The sequence below is a fragment of the Schistocerca serialis genome, chromosome 2 (assembly GCF_023864345.2).
Source record: "Schistocerca serialis cubense isolate TAMUIC-IGC-003099 chromosome 2, iqSchSeri2.2, whole genome shotgun sequence".
Classification (NCBI taxonomy): domain Eukaryota; kingdom Metazoa; phylum Arthropoda; class Insecta; order Orthoptera; family Acrididae; genus Schistocerca; species Schistocerca serialis.
This window is the reverse complement of record NC_064639.1, coordinates 439851521-439867600: the sequence shown is the minus strand read 5'-3', so window position 1 is coordinate 439867600 and position 16080 is coordinate 439851521. Positions and strand designations below refer to the sequence as shown.

At 39.4% G+C, this 16080-nt stretch overlaps 1 protein-coding gene across 3 annotated transcripts in view; it reads right to left on the bottom strand.

Annotated features, from left to right (window-relative positions):
• Positions 1-16080, bottom strand: part of LOC126457314 (glutathione S-transferase 1-1) — a 74339-nt gene that overhangs the window by 16443 nt on the left and 41816 nt on the right. For all 3 annotated transcript variants that reach the window (XM_050093505.1, XM_050093506.1, XM_050093507.1), the window contains exons 3-4: positions 9097-9155; positions 8741-8882 (exon numbers count right to left, since the gene is read on the bottom strand). In XM_050093505.1, coding sequence (XP_049949462.1) covers positions 8741-8882; positions 9097-9155 — 201 coding nt within the window. The remainder of the gene's footprint in view (positions 1-8740; positions 8883-9096; positions 9156-16080) is intronic.

Sequence of the window (16080 nt, the reverse complement as noted above, 5' to 3'; positions counted from 1 at the left end):
CAACCAAATACAGGTCTAGGTATTATGGGCATAAAAAGTACAGTTACTTGCTCTAGAGTATGGATGTTTTCAGACGTCATACAACTAGTAGCGTAAGAAACAATTTCTGTGATAAAACTTATGTACTTTTCAGCGGTGAGATGATGAAATGTAATTTTTTTCCACGAGTTTATGCACGAGATACTTTCCCAACATTTGTTGAATTGAAAGTTTACCACAAGTTAACGTCCGCTCAGTTGGACAAGAAGTCATTTGAACGAATGAATGTAAGATTAGTTCTGCGGTTATTCCATGATTCGATAGCTAACGGTGTAAAATACTGTAGGCAAATTAAAACAATGTGATTCGAAGAAAGCGAATCGACGGGATGAGTCATTCGATATATGAACAGCTTAGTGGAGACACTTATTTTCGTAATGGTGTTTTGTATGAAACGTAGAAGGCTCACAAAACGTTAATGAAATGGAGAAGTATTCTCACTGGTAAGAATAACAGCTTCGCTCCCAAAAAAAACTCTCCAGTCTCTAAGAGCAAACATTGGCAGTGCCTTCGGAGTATCCCACTACGTCCTAAGGGCAAAATTTAACAAGGATCCACTTCAACGTCATTTGAGTGTCGTATGGTCTCTGACTTCCAATGATCATCCATCAGTAATGGATTACCTGAATTTCACATGTTGCAGTGGGTTTATATTCCTGTAAGACTTTCATTATCGTCTCTGGAAGTCGCGAACATAAACGTGAATTTTTGTTGACGTTATACATAAGCCAAATGCGGAGACTAGCTAGGCATTTCCAACAAAAGAACACAGATAGAGTTCTGAAATAGAAAAACATAATTAAGAAAACAATGTGTGTATTTTATCCATAAATGATGCAGTTTACCTCTGCGACCGTTCCTTTATAGGTGTAGAGTAATGACTGGTACCAGTCACAACGGAAGGTTATTTTATTTAGCATGCGACCGTTTTCAGGCTTGTGTCCATCTTCAGCTGGTTGACATTCAGTAGCAAGTTCCCATACTAAATGCTAGAGATCACTATTTAAATCAAAAGCAAATAACATAGTGACGACTAAGTAGACAAAAATGAAACTTTTGGAAGGGGCCAAGTGACATGTGTTGCAAAATATTGTAATATTTAGATAAAGATAGTATATCTATATCATTTTCACATTACATATATCACCTCTTTGTGCAAAACTATTTCGTTTTTTACAAGTTAACTCTATATTAGTCACCATGCTAATTATTGGTGCTTGTATGTCATATCTTTGATAAAATATTTTCACTTTAGACGTTGGTACCTTCTGCCAACCATGCACTCAGAACGTGTTTACATTTGAAAAACAGAGGTCAAAGAAGTACAGAGATGTTACATGTACAGATACATAACAGTAAAAATTGCTAGCTGTGATGGGGCCATAATATACAGTTCTTGTTTTTTAAAATATTTCATTAAAGTTGTTTAGAAATGACTTACTTGTAACATTTATTTGTACATTGGAAATTGTTGTGATTTCGACCTATGAATGTAAATTTTGAGCGCTTCAAGAAGATTCATTTTCATTCCTTTGCTGACAGTGTGTAGTATCTGTCGGCTGCTTTTTTGTCTGTGTCTGAGCGGTCACATTCTTTCAGATGTGTTGAAAAAGTTGATTCATCAAAATCATATAGGCAGAAGGCCTTGAAACTCCTTCCTGTCTGGCCTATGTAAAATTATGGGCAATTGTAACATAGAAGTTTGTAAACAGTTCATTAGCTGCAGCACTGGTTGATAATTTTGTTACAGTGAATGATGTGCTGTTGCAATGTTTTGTTAGTGCTGAATGATATTTGAAAACCGCTTTTACGAAAAAGGTTGGCTACCTGGCATTGAATTTCTCCCATAAACAGGATGTGAGCAAATGTATGGTTGTTGTGATTTTGATTTAGAAGGGGTGCATTATTTATTTTCCATTTCTTTCTGAAGTTTACCAATTATACCTGGATTGTATCCATTCTGTATGCAATTTCTTTCATAATGTTAATTTCTTTTTATTCATCAAGAGGCCTGAGTAGGACTTTGTGTATACAGTTGAGAGAAGATCCAAGAATGCCAATTTCTTTTTCTTGTTGTATTTGGTGACGGGAAGTGTTGTTAATGGTAACATTACTGGTAATCAGTTTTTTGTAAATTTGAAAGGCATATTTGTTGTTTACATTAGAGTTTGTAAGATCAAGAAAACTGATTCCTTTATCTACCTCATGTTCCACGCTAAAGTTAATGTTGTTGTGTATGCTACTGAGAGCATTTGCAAGTTTTTCAATCTCTTCAGTTGTACCATTCTACAAGATAATGGTATCATCAACATACCTTTTGTAATAAATTAGCTTGTCTTTAAATAAAGATTCTGACTTTAACAATTGATTTTCTACATGCTTAACGTAAATGTCTACAAAGATTCCTGCTGTACTTCCACCCACCACAAGATTATATTCTTACTTGTAATTTTATTTATTAAAAGTGAAATAATTATGTGACAGGATTAGTTCTTGCAGTTCATTGTGTCTTGAATAAGTATGTTGGTGTAAGGGTTTATTACACCCATTGAGTCAGATTTGACACCCTGTAGTATTGGTACATCTTTGATGTCTTCCATAAGATTATAGCTGTTTTTAATTAAGAAATTCTTTTCACAAGTGAAACTACTTTATCAAAGACATAATATAAAGTGACTAATGTACAGTTATCTTGTAAGAAACGAAATATTATTGTTAAAAAATCTGATAAATGTAACATAAAATGTTATGTATTCAACAGTTTTATGTATGTATTGTAATATTTTGCCACACAAGTCGCTTAGCCACTGCTAGATGTTTCATTTGTGTTTATTTTGGCATCACATCATTTGTTTTTGATTTAAACAGTGATCTCCAGCACTGAATATGGAAACATATAACTTAATGTAATGTAAAATGTTATGCATTCAACAGTTGTATGTATGTATTGTAATATTTTGCCACACAAGTCGCTTAGCCACTTCTAGATGTTTCATTTGTGTTTATTTTAGCATCACATCATTTGTTTTTGATTTAAACAGTGATCTCCAGCACTGAATATGGAAACATATAACTTAATGTGAACCAGCTGAAGATGGACACAATCCTGAAACCTGGTATATGTTAAATAAAATCACCTTCTATTGTGACTAGTAGTGGTTATTATTCTACACTCTACCAAAGAACAGTCACAAAGTTCAACTGAATCCATTATGGATAAAATGCAGTTCATGTTACCTAGCCATGCATCACAAATGGTGAGTGCATTTAGCACATGGGAATCAATATGATTAAGACCATTCTGGCCATGAAATTTAACAAAAACTGCCTTTTTTTCTAAAGTAACACCAAATTACATTAAAATTAGCGTAAGGAGCACACTCAGCCAGCCAAAACTGCAAAGCTAAACTGTAAAGCTATGTGGTTAAAATATGAAATCAAATCATTATGTAAATGCAAAGATACTCTCAACAAGCAAATGCTCAAATTGCACCTGCCACTAAATAACTCTTTGACTCCCATGGAATTCATGTAGATATTAGATAAAATCAGTGACCAAGTTAGCAAAGAAGAAGTTGTTGTGTCAACTAGACATAATCAGAAATTATTTGCTCTCAATTCTAACATAAGACAACAATTAGAATCTCCTCCCATACCAAAACAAACGTTTTATGACAGTGTGATAAACTCCACCACTATCACATTTTACAAAGATGGAAAGTGGGTTACTTGAGAAAGGCATCAAACATAATATCCTATCACACTCAATCAAATACACAAAGTCCCACTCAGTCCTCTTGATGAACAAAAATAAATTAATATTATAAAAGTAATTGCACACAGAAATGGATACAATCCAACTATAATTGATAAACTTCACAACAAATTAAAAACAGTACACCACTCCTAAATCAGAGTCACATCAACAAACACACACATTAGTTTGCAGCCCATTCATAGGAAAAATTTCATACCAAGTAGCTAACCTTTCTTATCACAGTGGTATTCAACTATCTTCAGTACTGAGAATCAGCTACAACAGCACATCATCCACTGTAGCAAGACAAACAGGAAGCCTCACATATAATCACATATTGACATACTTTTATTTTACAACTGTCCACATTCTACACAGGCCAGACAGGAAGGAGTTTCACTAGAAGACACTGGAAACACATGTATGTCTTCTAGCACAATAATTTTGATAAATTCACTTCTGCAACACATCTAAAGGAATGTGACCACTCAGCCACAAACGTTAAAGACAACCTACAGATAGTATACACTATCAGTAAAGGACATAAAATGAATCTTCTTGAAGAGCTCGAAGTTTAGGTCCATGGGTCCAGAACACTACACCTAATTCTCAGTGAACAAACTGAGTTTTAAAGAAAGTCATTTGTATACATCTGTAATGAAATATTTTAAAAATCGAGAAACTTAACGCATGGCTCCCTCACAACTAGCAATTTTTACAGTTATGTATCTGTAAATGCAGAATCTTTCTACTTCTTTGACTTAAGCTGATTGAAGATAACCTCTGCTTTGCAAATAACTACATTGTGAGTGCTTGTGTCTGAAGTTACCAACATCTGAAGTGAAACTATTTGATCAAAGACATAATATGGGAGCACCAATGATTATCATGGTAACTAACATATAGTTATGTGTAAAAAGCGAAGTATTTCTGTACAAAAAGGTGATAAATGTAGCGCGAAAATTATTTGGATACACCAACTATATCTAAGTACTATAATATTTTGCTACACTTTCGCTTAGCCTCTTCCAAATGTTTCATTTGTCTCTATTTAGTCATGATCATATTCTTTGTTTTTGATTTAAACAGTGATCTCCAGCACATGGAAACATGTAACTGAATGTGAACCACCTGTAAATAGTCGCAGGTGGTCCTATATTAAATAAAATCATTTTCTGTTGTGACTATAAGCGCTTATTATTCTACGCTCTAAAACCTATGTTGTTCCACATCACTTTGCAGTGTCTCCGTTCGATCACAATATAAATTTCATGAATGGATAGACCGAGTGCTGCGTTCGCCTTAGTAACATGTACCTTACTTCGTTGGGGCATAATCGGAGCAACTGACATCTCGCGGCGGAACCGATTAACTAGGACAGTCAGCACATTTTCTCTTGTACTCGCTACGCTTTCTCTCTAACAACGTCGACACCAACAAAACATTACTTCCTTAACCTTTCTGATATCTGGGCTCCTTCAAGGAACTATCTTAGACAGGGACGTAAGTTTTTATAGCTAAATGTCGCAAATGGCACAATGTGTGTGGCTCTCAACTGTCTAGGAAGCCGTGTAAACTTCGCATTGTACTGCAGACTGATTTTTGAAATATGCTTTTAGCAGTTCAGTTACAAGTTCCGGAAATCAATTACTGTTGCCTAAAAAAGTGCGTGAAGTTTCAGAATCAACTTATTCGGTAGCGGTGGTATCGTGCCGACACACTTTAAGGTATACCGTGGAAAAACCTGATAACAGATACTATGTGTTGCTTGAGGCTTTCGTGACGGACCGATTTTAGAAACGGTTCTCGAGGTACTCGTTGGATGCCGTTCTGAAATCCCTACAATTTTTCATCGGCGCAAGTGACTGCTGAGTTATGACTGAAGTATTATATTTATGTCAGTCTAAGTAGTAAACGCATGGGAATGAAGGTGCCAAATTCGGTGACCAATAGTGAAAATTTCCGGATCTATATTGGCAAGGACAGCTACACCACACATGAGATGATGAACGAAGGAGCTCGACACACGCGCTAAAGCTGCTGCAGGCCGCCCCAGCGCCGACTGTATGAAGCCGCCTCCCGAAATACGCGTCCGCGCTAGAATGCGGCCATCGTCGCTGTTTTCATCCGAATACTCAAGACGCCACCATAGAGTAATTCGTTTTATGACCCATGGTTTCTCCCTGTGTTTGCTGTGACTTTAATATTGCCAGGGCTGGGTCCCATGCTATGCTAAGCTGAAACCCTATATCTCCGTTCACAATCTTTATCAAGCTGTGAATTTCCGCCTCTTCTTTAATTGCGATATCCCAGAAAGAAAATGTAGATGAGAGAATTTTGGGCCTTTTGTTCTTATTGCACCTGATACTGAGACAGTGCTTTGCCACTGCAGATTTCCCTGCTTGTTCTGGAGCTGCGTGTCGTCGATGTACGTTGGATCTGTCTTGCACCAGGTGACAGCTTCGTCCAATGAGTGACTTTCCACAGCTACAAGAGCCTTCTCAAACCAAGACTGTCCGTCACTGAAATCCGTTGGCGGGTAGGAGACAGATTTAGCTTTATGTTTCTTTGCTAATATTCCTATTTTTGTAGAAACGCCAACGACGTGTGGCAAGGTGCCCTCTTTCTTCTTCATTTTATTCTAGTTCTCATATTATTTAAAATGCGTCGTGTGTAAGACACGCCGAATATCCCCATCAGCATGTTAATTTTGTAGGAATACGACACGGAGGTTACGAAGCTCATCGGGTAAACTGAATCAAATTTGGCTCGTTCTCTGTGGACCAACATCCTAAGTGCGCCATTCGTTGTGCAGTATGGTAACAGCTGCTGGTCTGTAAGTGTAAGTCTGTGCGTTTTGGTTTATAGTATACAGCACGACCCAAGGTGTCATCCTCTTTTCTCCGCACGAACACGTCCAGGAACGGTAGTTCGCCGGTTTTCTCCACGAGCATTTTGAAACTGACGTTAGAATGAAGAGAATTTCGATGTTGTACAAATACGTCCAGCGATGCAATGCCGCGAGCAAAAATACAAAGGTGTTATCTATCAGCAAAAGGACGTAGGTTTTAAGTCGCTCAGCCGATTGGAGTGTTTTTTGCTCCAAACATTCCATAAGAAAATTAGACACAATGGGTGACAAGGATTGCCCATTGTGACACTTCTGTCTGTATCGGTCATTGAATAAAAATAGGTCGAGGTGAGCACATGCATGAACAAATCTACAAGTTCCCCTTCCATATTTTTACCAGTGAGCAACAGAGGTTCCTGAAATGGCAGTCGAGTGGAATGTGAGATTACGTCAAAAATCAGGAGCATATCTGATGGTGCGAGTCGTTAGTTCTTGAGCCGACAAACGAAGACTTCTAAGCTCATATTTTCATATTAAAGGGCCTAATTGGGTTGCTAGATGTTTTCCCAACTTGTTTGTTGACATCCCAGTATTGTTCACAACTGGTCGAAGCAGAAAGCTATTGCTATGAATTTTAGGCAATCCACGTAGCCTGGGATAGAAGGGGTGCCTTGGCCACAGCGTCAGAGATCGTGCTGTTCTTGACGAGCTCAAATTTTTTTTAGGTATTTTGGCCATAAGGTCACGTGACATTCAGAGTCATCATATAGCTGGTTCATCTTGCTTAAGAACATCGGTCTGCAGAGGAGGGAAATTGCCCTTGCCTTTATGTGCCGGTAAGATCATAATATCAAAATCCTCCTTTACAGATCGAAGCATTGACCTCTCTCGGACTGAGATACGGTCGCTGGGAGCAAATCACCCACCTCATCTCCTTAGCAGTGACCCTGGGCAGATGTATGATTAGCAAGAAAGCAGTCGTACGTAACTGCGTTAAAATTAGTACCACCGACACGGAAATCGTCCTGTCTAATAACTGAGAAGGTGTACATCTATTGCACATTAGTTGTCGTTTGAAGACAAAAGCTGAACCTTTCTTGGCTCAAAATATTTCATAATGTGGAAGAGTCTTTCAGAAACAAATTAACTTAAGCCCGTCGATCTTGAGCTTCACGCGACTCCGTCTACAACATTGTATTGTGAGAATTCTCCACTGTTTTAAATGAGACGTTTCTTCTGGCTGTTTCAAAAGACCGTACTAAAATAATAGCTTATTTGATAATACAACAAGAAATAATTTTTCTCTAATCATAGGTTGAGCTATGTATTTCATGATCTTTTTAGATGTCTCGATTCCTCCTGACATTTCGCTGACTATTCGGGACAGCAAAAGTATATTTTTAATTTTCAATAACTGGAATTAAAGAATTACTAAACGTGCAACCCGAAGTTACCTCAAGCAGAAATAGCAAAGTTGCCTGATACTGTTTATTGTGGTGTTAGCGACGGAGATGGAGTCGCGAGGGGGACTGTGGAGGCGAAAGGGAAGGTGAAATATGAAGTCGTCATTAAGTCTTAACTTTTCTGAAATGTCGATAAAGAGAACCTTGTCTTTCAGTAGAAGGTCCGAACTCCTTACGATATCATTTGAAATGAACCTGAGGCTTGTGCTGTGTCACAGTACTTTGGCTAAAAATAAATAAATAAACAAATGTGTCGACATAATTTTGGAGACTACTTATTTTCCACCCAAACGCCTTAGGTAATTTACCTTAGCATCTAACTTGTCATGACACCGCGACTTTACGTGATCTTGACGAAGATACAGGATGACATGATGGCGTTGTTGAAATCAGGTTTGTGGCACGTTTGGAGTCACTTACTTTCCACTTACGAAAGAAGAGAGGTGATCTTGGCAAGACCTTGGGAGATGGAAATAGAAAGTGAAGTACAGGTTTAATATTATCTTCTTCGAGAACTTATATCTGATAATAACTGCCTATGCTCCGTCCGATGTAAAGCGACGAGTGTGAGATGGCTTTTTAAAGGTATGCACTAGAAATGTTGGTGTTACAAAGGTCTCTCATACTAACCGCATATTCTGCTATTCGAGCGTAGTACGTGGAAACGTTGAAGGCGAGCCTGTGGTTGACCAGGGCCCTCTGCTGCGGATCCCGCGGGTAAATGCTGTGTCCGGGGCCGTACTTGTCAGCCAGGTACTGCAGGATGGCGATGCTGAAACGACAAATGCAATATATCGGGAGGGAACCTCACAGCCTTACGTTACTCAACCGCGAAAACTTAGTTTCTCCAGCGTAACAATAAATACTGCAGAAAAACGTGTCTCATACAAAAATAAATTTACGTTTCTTAATTATGTAGGTGTAAATTTACTGTATAGCGGTCGTAAACATTACAAAGACCATATGTAATGGAGAAGTATTTTTACCTTTCACTTAGGAAAAAACCGTTATCGTCCAGGCAAGGAATTTCTCGTTGCGGGTTTTTCTGCAATAAAAGAAAAGACATTACTTATTCTTTCAGCATTATTTCATATTACAGCATGGTATCGACAGCACACACTATTTGTTCGCCATGCTGATTATGAAATGTATTACTGCTAGACTGGTGCCAATAGGTAATGGTTATTAATAACGAAGCGTCAACTCATACGGCCGAACTCTTTCTGTAGGAGAGAGTGTTGCACCTTGGAGCACTCTTCAGAATTTCTCCTCTAGCCAGTCCTATAATAGAAGTTTAATATATACTTCGTTATTCCATTTTTAAATAATAGTATTCGTTTTTAAGTGTTGCAGCCTTTTTTTATAAAATTACAAAAAATACTCTGGAAGATTAAGGTTTTTCCAAATACGAAAACATTTTCCAAAGAAGAACATAGTCATGTGCCTAGGAACAATTATTCCTTTGAAATTTAAACGCGTTTCCGTCTGTAACGTTCCCCGGCAGCACGCACACTATTAATAAAATGAAATGACACACAGAATTGCTGAACTCGAGCGTGCACATTTGCAAATGCTTAACAACAACTGTGGCACGCCTGTTAGGAACGTGTACGGTAATGAGAACACTACGTACAGTTCATACCAACAAAAAGCAATTCGTATGTACTGTAATTGTTTAACAAAAAATATTATTTAATTTTGTATAAAGGACGTTGGTTATTATTGTAATATTTTCTGTAATAATATTCTCGATGTATTAACGATTGTAATATTTCTATATTCGTAATGTAATTACGAAATATGTTAATATCTGCGATGAAAAAATGTAAAATATAGCCACAGAGGAAAATAATGTTGTAAGATTACAAAGAGATAAGATTACAAAGAGATATTCATTATCAGCAATACTATAAAAAGCACTACATAATGTGCATTCTTTGTCGTTTTCCTCGAGAGCTGAGAGAGAGAGGAACCTGTGACGTAGCATTATATGAATGAGTAGACTTCTTTCGTCTGTAACTATCTTTAGCCGCCATTAGAGGAGAAATTATAAAGATGTGTAACTTTAATTATTGTTGTGGTCTAAATACATTATAATTTATCAAAATTGTGTATTACTAATGTAAATTAGCTTGCCCACGTCATCTATAATATTTCTTTAAAGAATTTTCAGCACTTTTAGCGATTATCGTTGGTGTTGCTGGGCTATGCCGCGACTGAACGATTTGCAGCGGCGGCGCATTTAAAAAATTGTTCCAACATAAAATTAACCAAACCTGTAAATCGGAAGCAGGTAAAATTAGCAGTGAATTACGAAATATTTTTCTTTTACAGCGATCCTGAGGCTGACTGAACTTATTACTGGTTTTACATTTGTGTATTCATAGGCGGATAATTAAAGTTGAAGTTGTTAATCTGTTGGTTCTTTCAATTTCTAAAGCAAATAACTTATACGTATAGTGAAATGTGTTTTGTCAATGATAATTAAACGTTCAGGTCTGGCTTGGTAATATTTAACCATTTTATGCTAACAGAGACAGTCTTGTGTTCCATAGCTAACGCCAGGAAAGAATTCAGTAAATATTTAAAAACCCACTGCATTTAGAAAATGTGTGCCAAGGCCGAAATAATTAAAAAATTAATTTAAATAATTTTCAAAGTCATAAATGTTATTAATCAGTTAGTTTGAATTTATCAGCGGGAGAGGGTTGTTACGGTTCACGTAATTTTAAATGTGCTTAATTCTGTCTAAATGAATTTTTATTACCACTCGTAAATAAGGGGCCCTACAACAAAGTTCGTACTGAAAGAGTAAATAACAAAAATATTTAAAGCCATTTCTTCCCCATTTTCATACATTCTTTTTACATAATAAATTTTTTTTCTCATTAAACGTCGAAGAAATCTTTTAAATAATGTATTTATTCGTATATCTGCTAATTGTTCTACGAAAGACTAGTAACCATTGAATCAAATACAACTAAGCAGAAGTATTATCAAAAACCAGTTACATATATTTTAAAACTGGACCTATTGAATACTAACACAAGTTTCCATCTAAACATGAGTAAATTTGTTAAGAAATTAACGAAACTCAGGCAATTTAGAAATATCACACATTTTGTGGTGTAAGACCCGCTTCCTATTCAAGATACAATATGGTGCACGACTGACGAAGTATGGTTCAATAGTTCACATATTATATAACTAGCTGTAAAGGTAAATACAGTTTTACTTGCAGTTTGATATTTTATGCAGTACTTAAATGTGTGTAGCTGGAAATATTCCCTAAGAAAAGAAATACTCACCACGAAGGAACCCCCAATCGGACGGAAATCGGTAAATCTGATGTACATGTACAGACAAACAAATGATTACAATTTCATAAAAATTGAATGATTTATTCAAAGAAAGAGCTTCACACACTGAGAAAGTCAATAACGCCTTGGTCCACCTCTGGTCCTTAAGCAAATAATTATTTGTGTTACCATTTATTGTTAGAGTTTGTGAATGTCCTTCTGAAGGATATCATGCCAAATTCTGTACAACTGGCGCGTTATATCGTCAAAATCCCGAGATGATCGGAGGCCCCGCCCGTAATACTCCAAACATTCTGAACTGGGAGGGATACGGCGGTCTTGCTGGCCAAGGTAGGATTTGGCAAGCATGAAGATAAGTAATACAAACCCATCCGTGTGCGGGCGGGAATTATCTTGTTGAAATGTTAGCCCGGGATGGCTTGTCATGAAGGGAAACAAAACGGGGCGCATAATATCATCGACGTACCACTGTGCAGTAAAGGTGCAATGGATAACAACCAACGGGGTCCCACTACCAAAAGAAAATGCACCCCAGACCCATTACTCATGTTTGTCAGGTCACATGGCGCGTGACTGTCTGGTTGGTATCCCACCTCCGTCTGGGGTGTCTCCAGACCCATCATCGGTGGCCATCGGGGCTCGCTCCGAAGCGAGAGTCAACATTGAAGACAGTCAATCAGGTTTCAGGCAGAAGACGCCCCATGGAGTTGTGGGATCCCAACCCGACTGTCACCCGCTATAAGGCCCGACGATCAAGAGTGATGGGTGTGGGGTGCCATTTAATTTCATAGCAGGACGCCTTTGGTTGTCATCCACAGCACCCTTGCATCACAGCGGCCCGTCACGCTATTCTACGTCCCGTTTTGTTGTCCTTTATGGCAAGCAATCTCCGACTAATATCTCAGCTAGATAACGCCCACCCGCACACGACAAGTGTTTCTACTGCTTGTCTTCGTGCTTGCTAGAGCCTACCTTGGCCAGAAAACTCGCCGAATCTGTCCACCGTTGACAAAATTTGGATCATCATGGACACAGCCCTCCTACCGGTAAGGGATTTTGCCGATTTAACGTGCCAGTTGGATAGAATTTGGCACACTATCCATCAAGAGGACAACTAATAACTCTGCCAACCGGTAGCAATCAGAATAACTGCTTACATAAGGGTTAGGGATGTACCAACACGTTATTGACTTGCTCAATTTGTGAAACTCTTTCCCTCGAATAAATCATCCAAGTTTTCTGAAATTGTGATCAGTTGTTTGTCTGTACATAGAGGGTGTTACAAAAAGGTACGCCCGCATCTCGTGGTCGTGAGGTAGCGCTCTCGCTTCCCACGCCCGGGTTCCCGGGTTCGATTCCCGGCGGCGTCAGGGATTTTCTCTGCCTCGTGATGGCTGGGTGTAGTGTGCTGTCCTTAGGTTAGTTAGGTTTAAGTAGTTCTAAGTTCTAGGGGGCTTATGCCCACAGCAGTTGAGTCCTATAGTGCTCAGAGCCATTTGAACCATTTGAACAAAAAGGTACGGCCAAACTTCCAGGAGACATTCTTCACACACAAATAAAGAAAAGATGTTATGTGGACATGTGTCCGGAAACGCTTAATTTCCATGTTAGAGCTTATTTAAGTTTCGTCAGTATGTACTGTACTTCCTTGATTCACCGCCAGTTGGCCCAATTGAAGGAAGGTAATGTTGACTTCGGTGCTTGTGTTGACATGCGACTCATTGCCCTACAGTACTAGCATCAAGCACATCTGTACGTAGCATCAACAGGTTAGTGTTCATCACGAACGTGGTTTTGCAGTCAGTGCAATGTCTACAAATGCGGAGTTGGCAGATGCCCGTTTCATGTATGGATTAGCACGGGGCAATAGCCGTGGCGCGGTACGTTTGTATCGAGACAGATTTCCAGAACAGAGGTGTCCCGACAGGAAGACGTTCGAAGCAATTGATCGGCGTCTTAGGGAGCACGGAACATTCCAGCCTATGGGGAAGACCTAGAACGACGAGGACACCTGCAATGGACGAGGCAATTCTTCGTGCGGTTGACGATAACCCTAATGTCAGCGTCAGAGAAGTTGCTGCTGTACAAGGTAACGTTGAGAGTGCTACGGGAGAACCAGTTGTTTCCCTACCATGTACAGCGTGTGCAGGCACTGTCAGCAGCTGATTGGCCTCCACGGGTACACTTCTGCGAATGGTTCATCCAACAATGTGTCAATCCTCATTTCAGTGAAAATGTTCTCTATACGGATGAGGCTTCATTCCAGCGTGATCAAATTGTAAATTTTCACAATCAACATGTGTGGGCTGACGAGAATCCGTACGCAATTGTGCAATCACGTCATCAACACAGATTTTCTGTGAGCGTTTGGGCAGGCATTGTTGGTGATGTCTTGATTGGGCCCCATGTTCTTCCACCTACGCTCAATGGAGCACGTTATCATGCTTTCATACAGGATACTCTAACTGTGCTGCTAGAACATGTGCCTTTACAAGTACGACACAACATGTGGTTCATGCACGATGGAGCTCCTGCACATTTCAGTCGAAGTGTTCGTACGCTTCTCAACAACAGATTCGGTGACCGATGGATTGGCAGAGGCGGACCAATTCCATGGCCTCCACGCTCTCCTGACCTTAACCCTCTTGACTTTCATTTACGGGGGCATTTGAATGCTCTTGTCTACGCAACCCCGGTACCAAATGTAGAGACTCTTCGTGCTCGTATTGTGGACGGCTGTGATACAATACGCCATTCTCCAGGGCTGCTTCAGCGCATCTACATCTACATCCACATCTATACTCCGCGAGCCACCTTACGGTGTGTGGCGGAGGGTACTTATTGTACCACTATCTGATCCCCCCTTCCCTGTTCCATTCACGAATTGTGCGTGGAAAGAACGACTGCTTGTAAGTCTCCGTATTTGCTCTAATTTCTCGGATCTTTTCGTTGTGATCATTACGCGAGATATATGTGGGCGGTAGTAATATGTTGCCCATCTCTTCCCGGAATGTGCTCTCTCGTAATTTCGATAATAAACCTCTCCGTATTGCGTAACGCCTTTCTTGAAGTGTCCGCCACTGGAGCTTGTTCAGCATCTCCGTAACGCTCTCGCGCTGACTAAATGTCCCCATGACGAATCGCGCTGCTTTTCGCTGGATCATGTCTATCTCTTCTATTAATCCAACCTGGTAAGGGTCCCATACTGATGAGCAATACTCAAGAATCGGACGAACAAGCGTTTTGTAAGCTACTTCTTTCGTCGATGAGTCACATTTTCTTAGAATTCTTCCTATGAATCTCAACCTGGCGCCTGCTTTTCCCACTATTTGTTTTATGTGATCATTCCACTTCAGATCGCTCCGGATAGTAACTCCTAAGTATTTTACGGTCGTTACCGCTTCCAATGATTTACCACCTATGGCATAATCGTACTGGAATGGATTTCTGCCCCTATGTATGCGCATTATATTACATTTATCTACGTTTAGGGAAAGCTGCCAGCTGTCGCACCATGCATTAATCCTCTGCAGGTCCTCCTGGAGTACGTACGAGTCTTCTGATGTTGCTACTTTCTTGTAGACAACCGTGTCATCTGCAAATAGCCTCACGGAGCTACCGATGTTGTCAACTAAGTCATTTATGTATATTGTAAACAATAAAGGTCCTATCACGCTTCCCTGCGGTACTCCCGAAATTACCTCTACATCTGCAGATTTTGAACCGTTAAGAATGACATGTTGTGTTCTTTCTTCTAGGAAATCCTGAATCCAATCACAAACCTGGTCCGATATTCCGTAAGCTCGTATTTTTTTCACTAAACGTAAGTGCGGAACCGTATCAAATGCCTTCCTGAAGTCCAGGAATACGGCATCAATCTGCTCGCCAGTGTCTACGGCACTGTGAATTTCTTGGGCAAATAGGGCGAGCTGAGTTTCACATGATCTCTGTTTGCGGAATCCATGTTGGTTATGATGAAGGAGATTTGTATTATCTAAGAACGTCATAATACGAGAACACAAAACATGTTCCATTATTCTACAACAGATTGACGTAAGCGAAATAGGCCTATAATTATTCGCATCTGATTTATGACCCTTCTTGAAAATGGGAACGACCTGCGCTTTCTTCCAGTCGCTAGGTACTTTACGTTCTTCCAGCGATCTACGATAAATTGCTGATAGAAAGGGGGCAAGTTCTTTAGCATAATCACTGTAGAATCTTATGGGTATCTCGTCTGGTCCGGATGCTTTTCCGCTACTAAGTGATAGCAGTTGTTTTTCAATTCCGATATCGTTTATTTCAATATTTTCCATTTTGGCGTCCGTGCGACGGCTGAAGTCAGGGACCGTGTTACGATTTTCCGCAGTGAAACAGTTTCGGAACACTGAATTCAGTATTTCTGCCTTTCTTCGGTCGTCCTCTGTTTCGGTTCCATCGTGGTCAACGAGTGACTGAATAGGGGATTTAGATCCGCTTACCGATTTTACATATGACCAAAACTTTTTAGGGTTCTTGTTTAGATTGTTTGCCAATGTTTTATGTTCGAATTCGTTGAATGCTTCTCTCATTGCTCTCTTTACGCTCTTTTTCGCTTCGTTCAGCTTTTCCTTATCAGCTATGATTCGACTACTCTTAAACCTATGATGA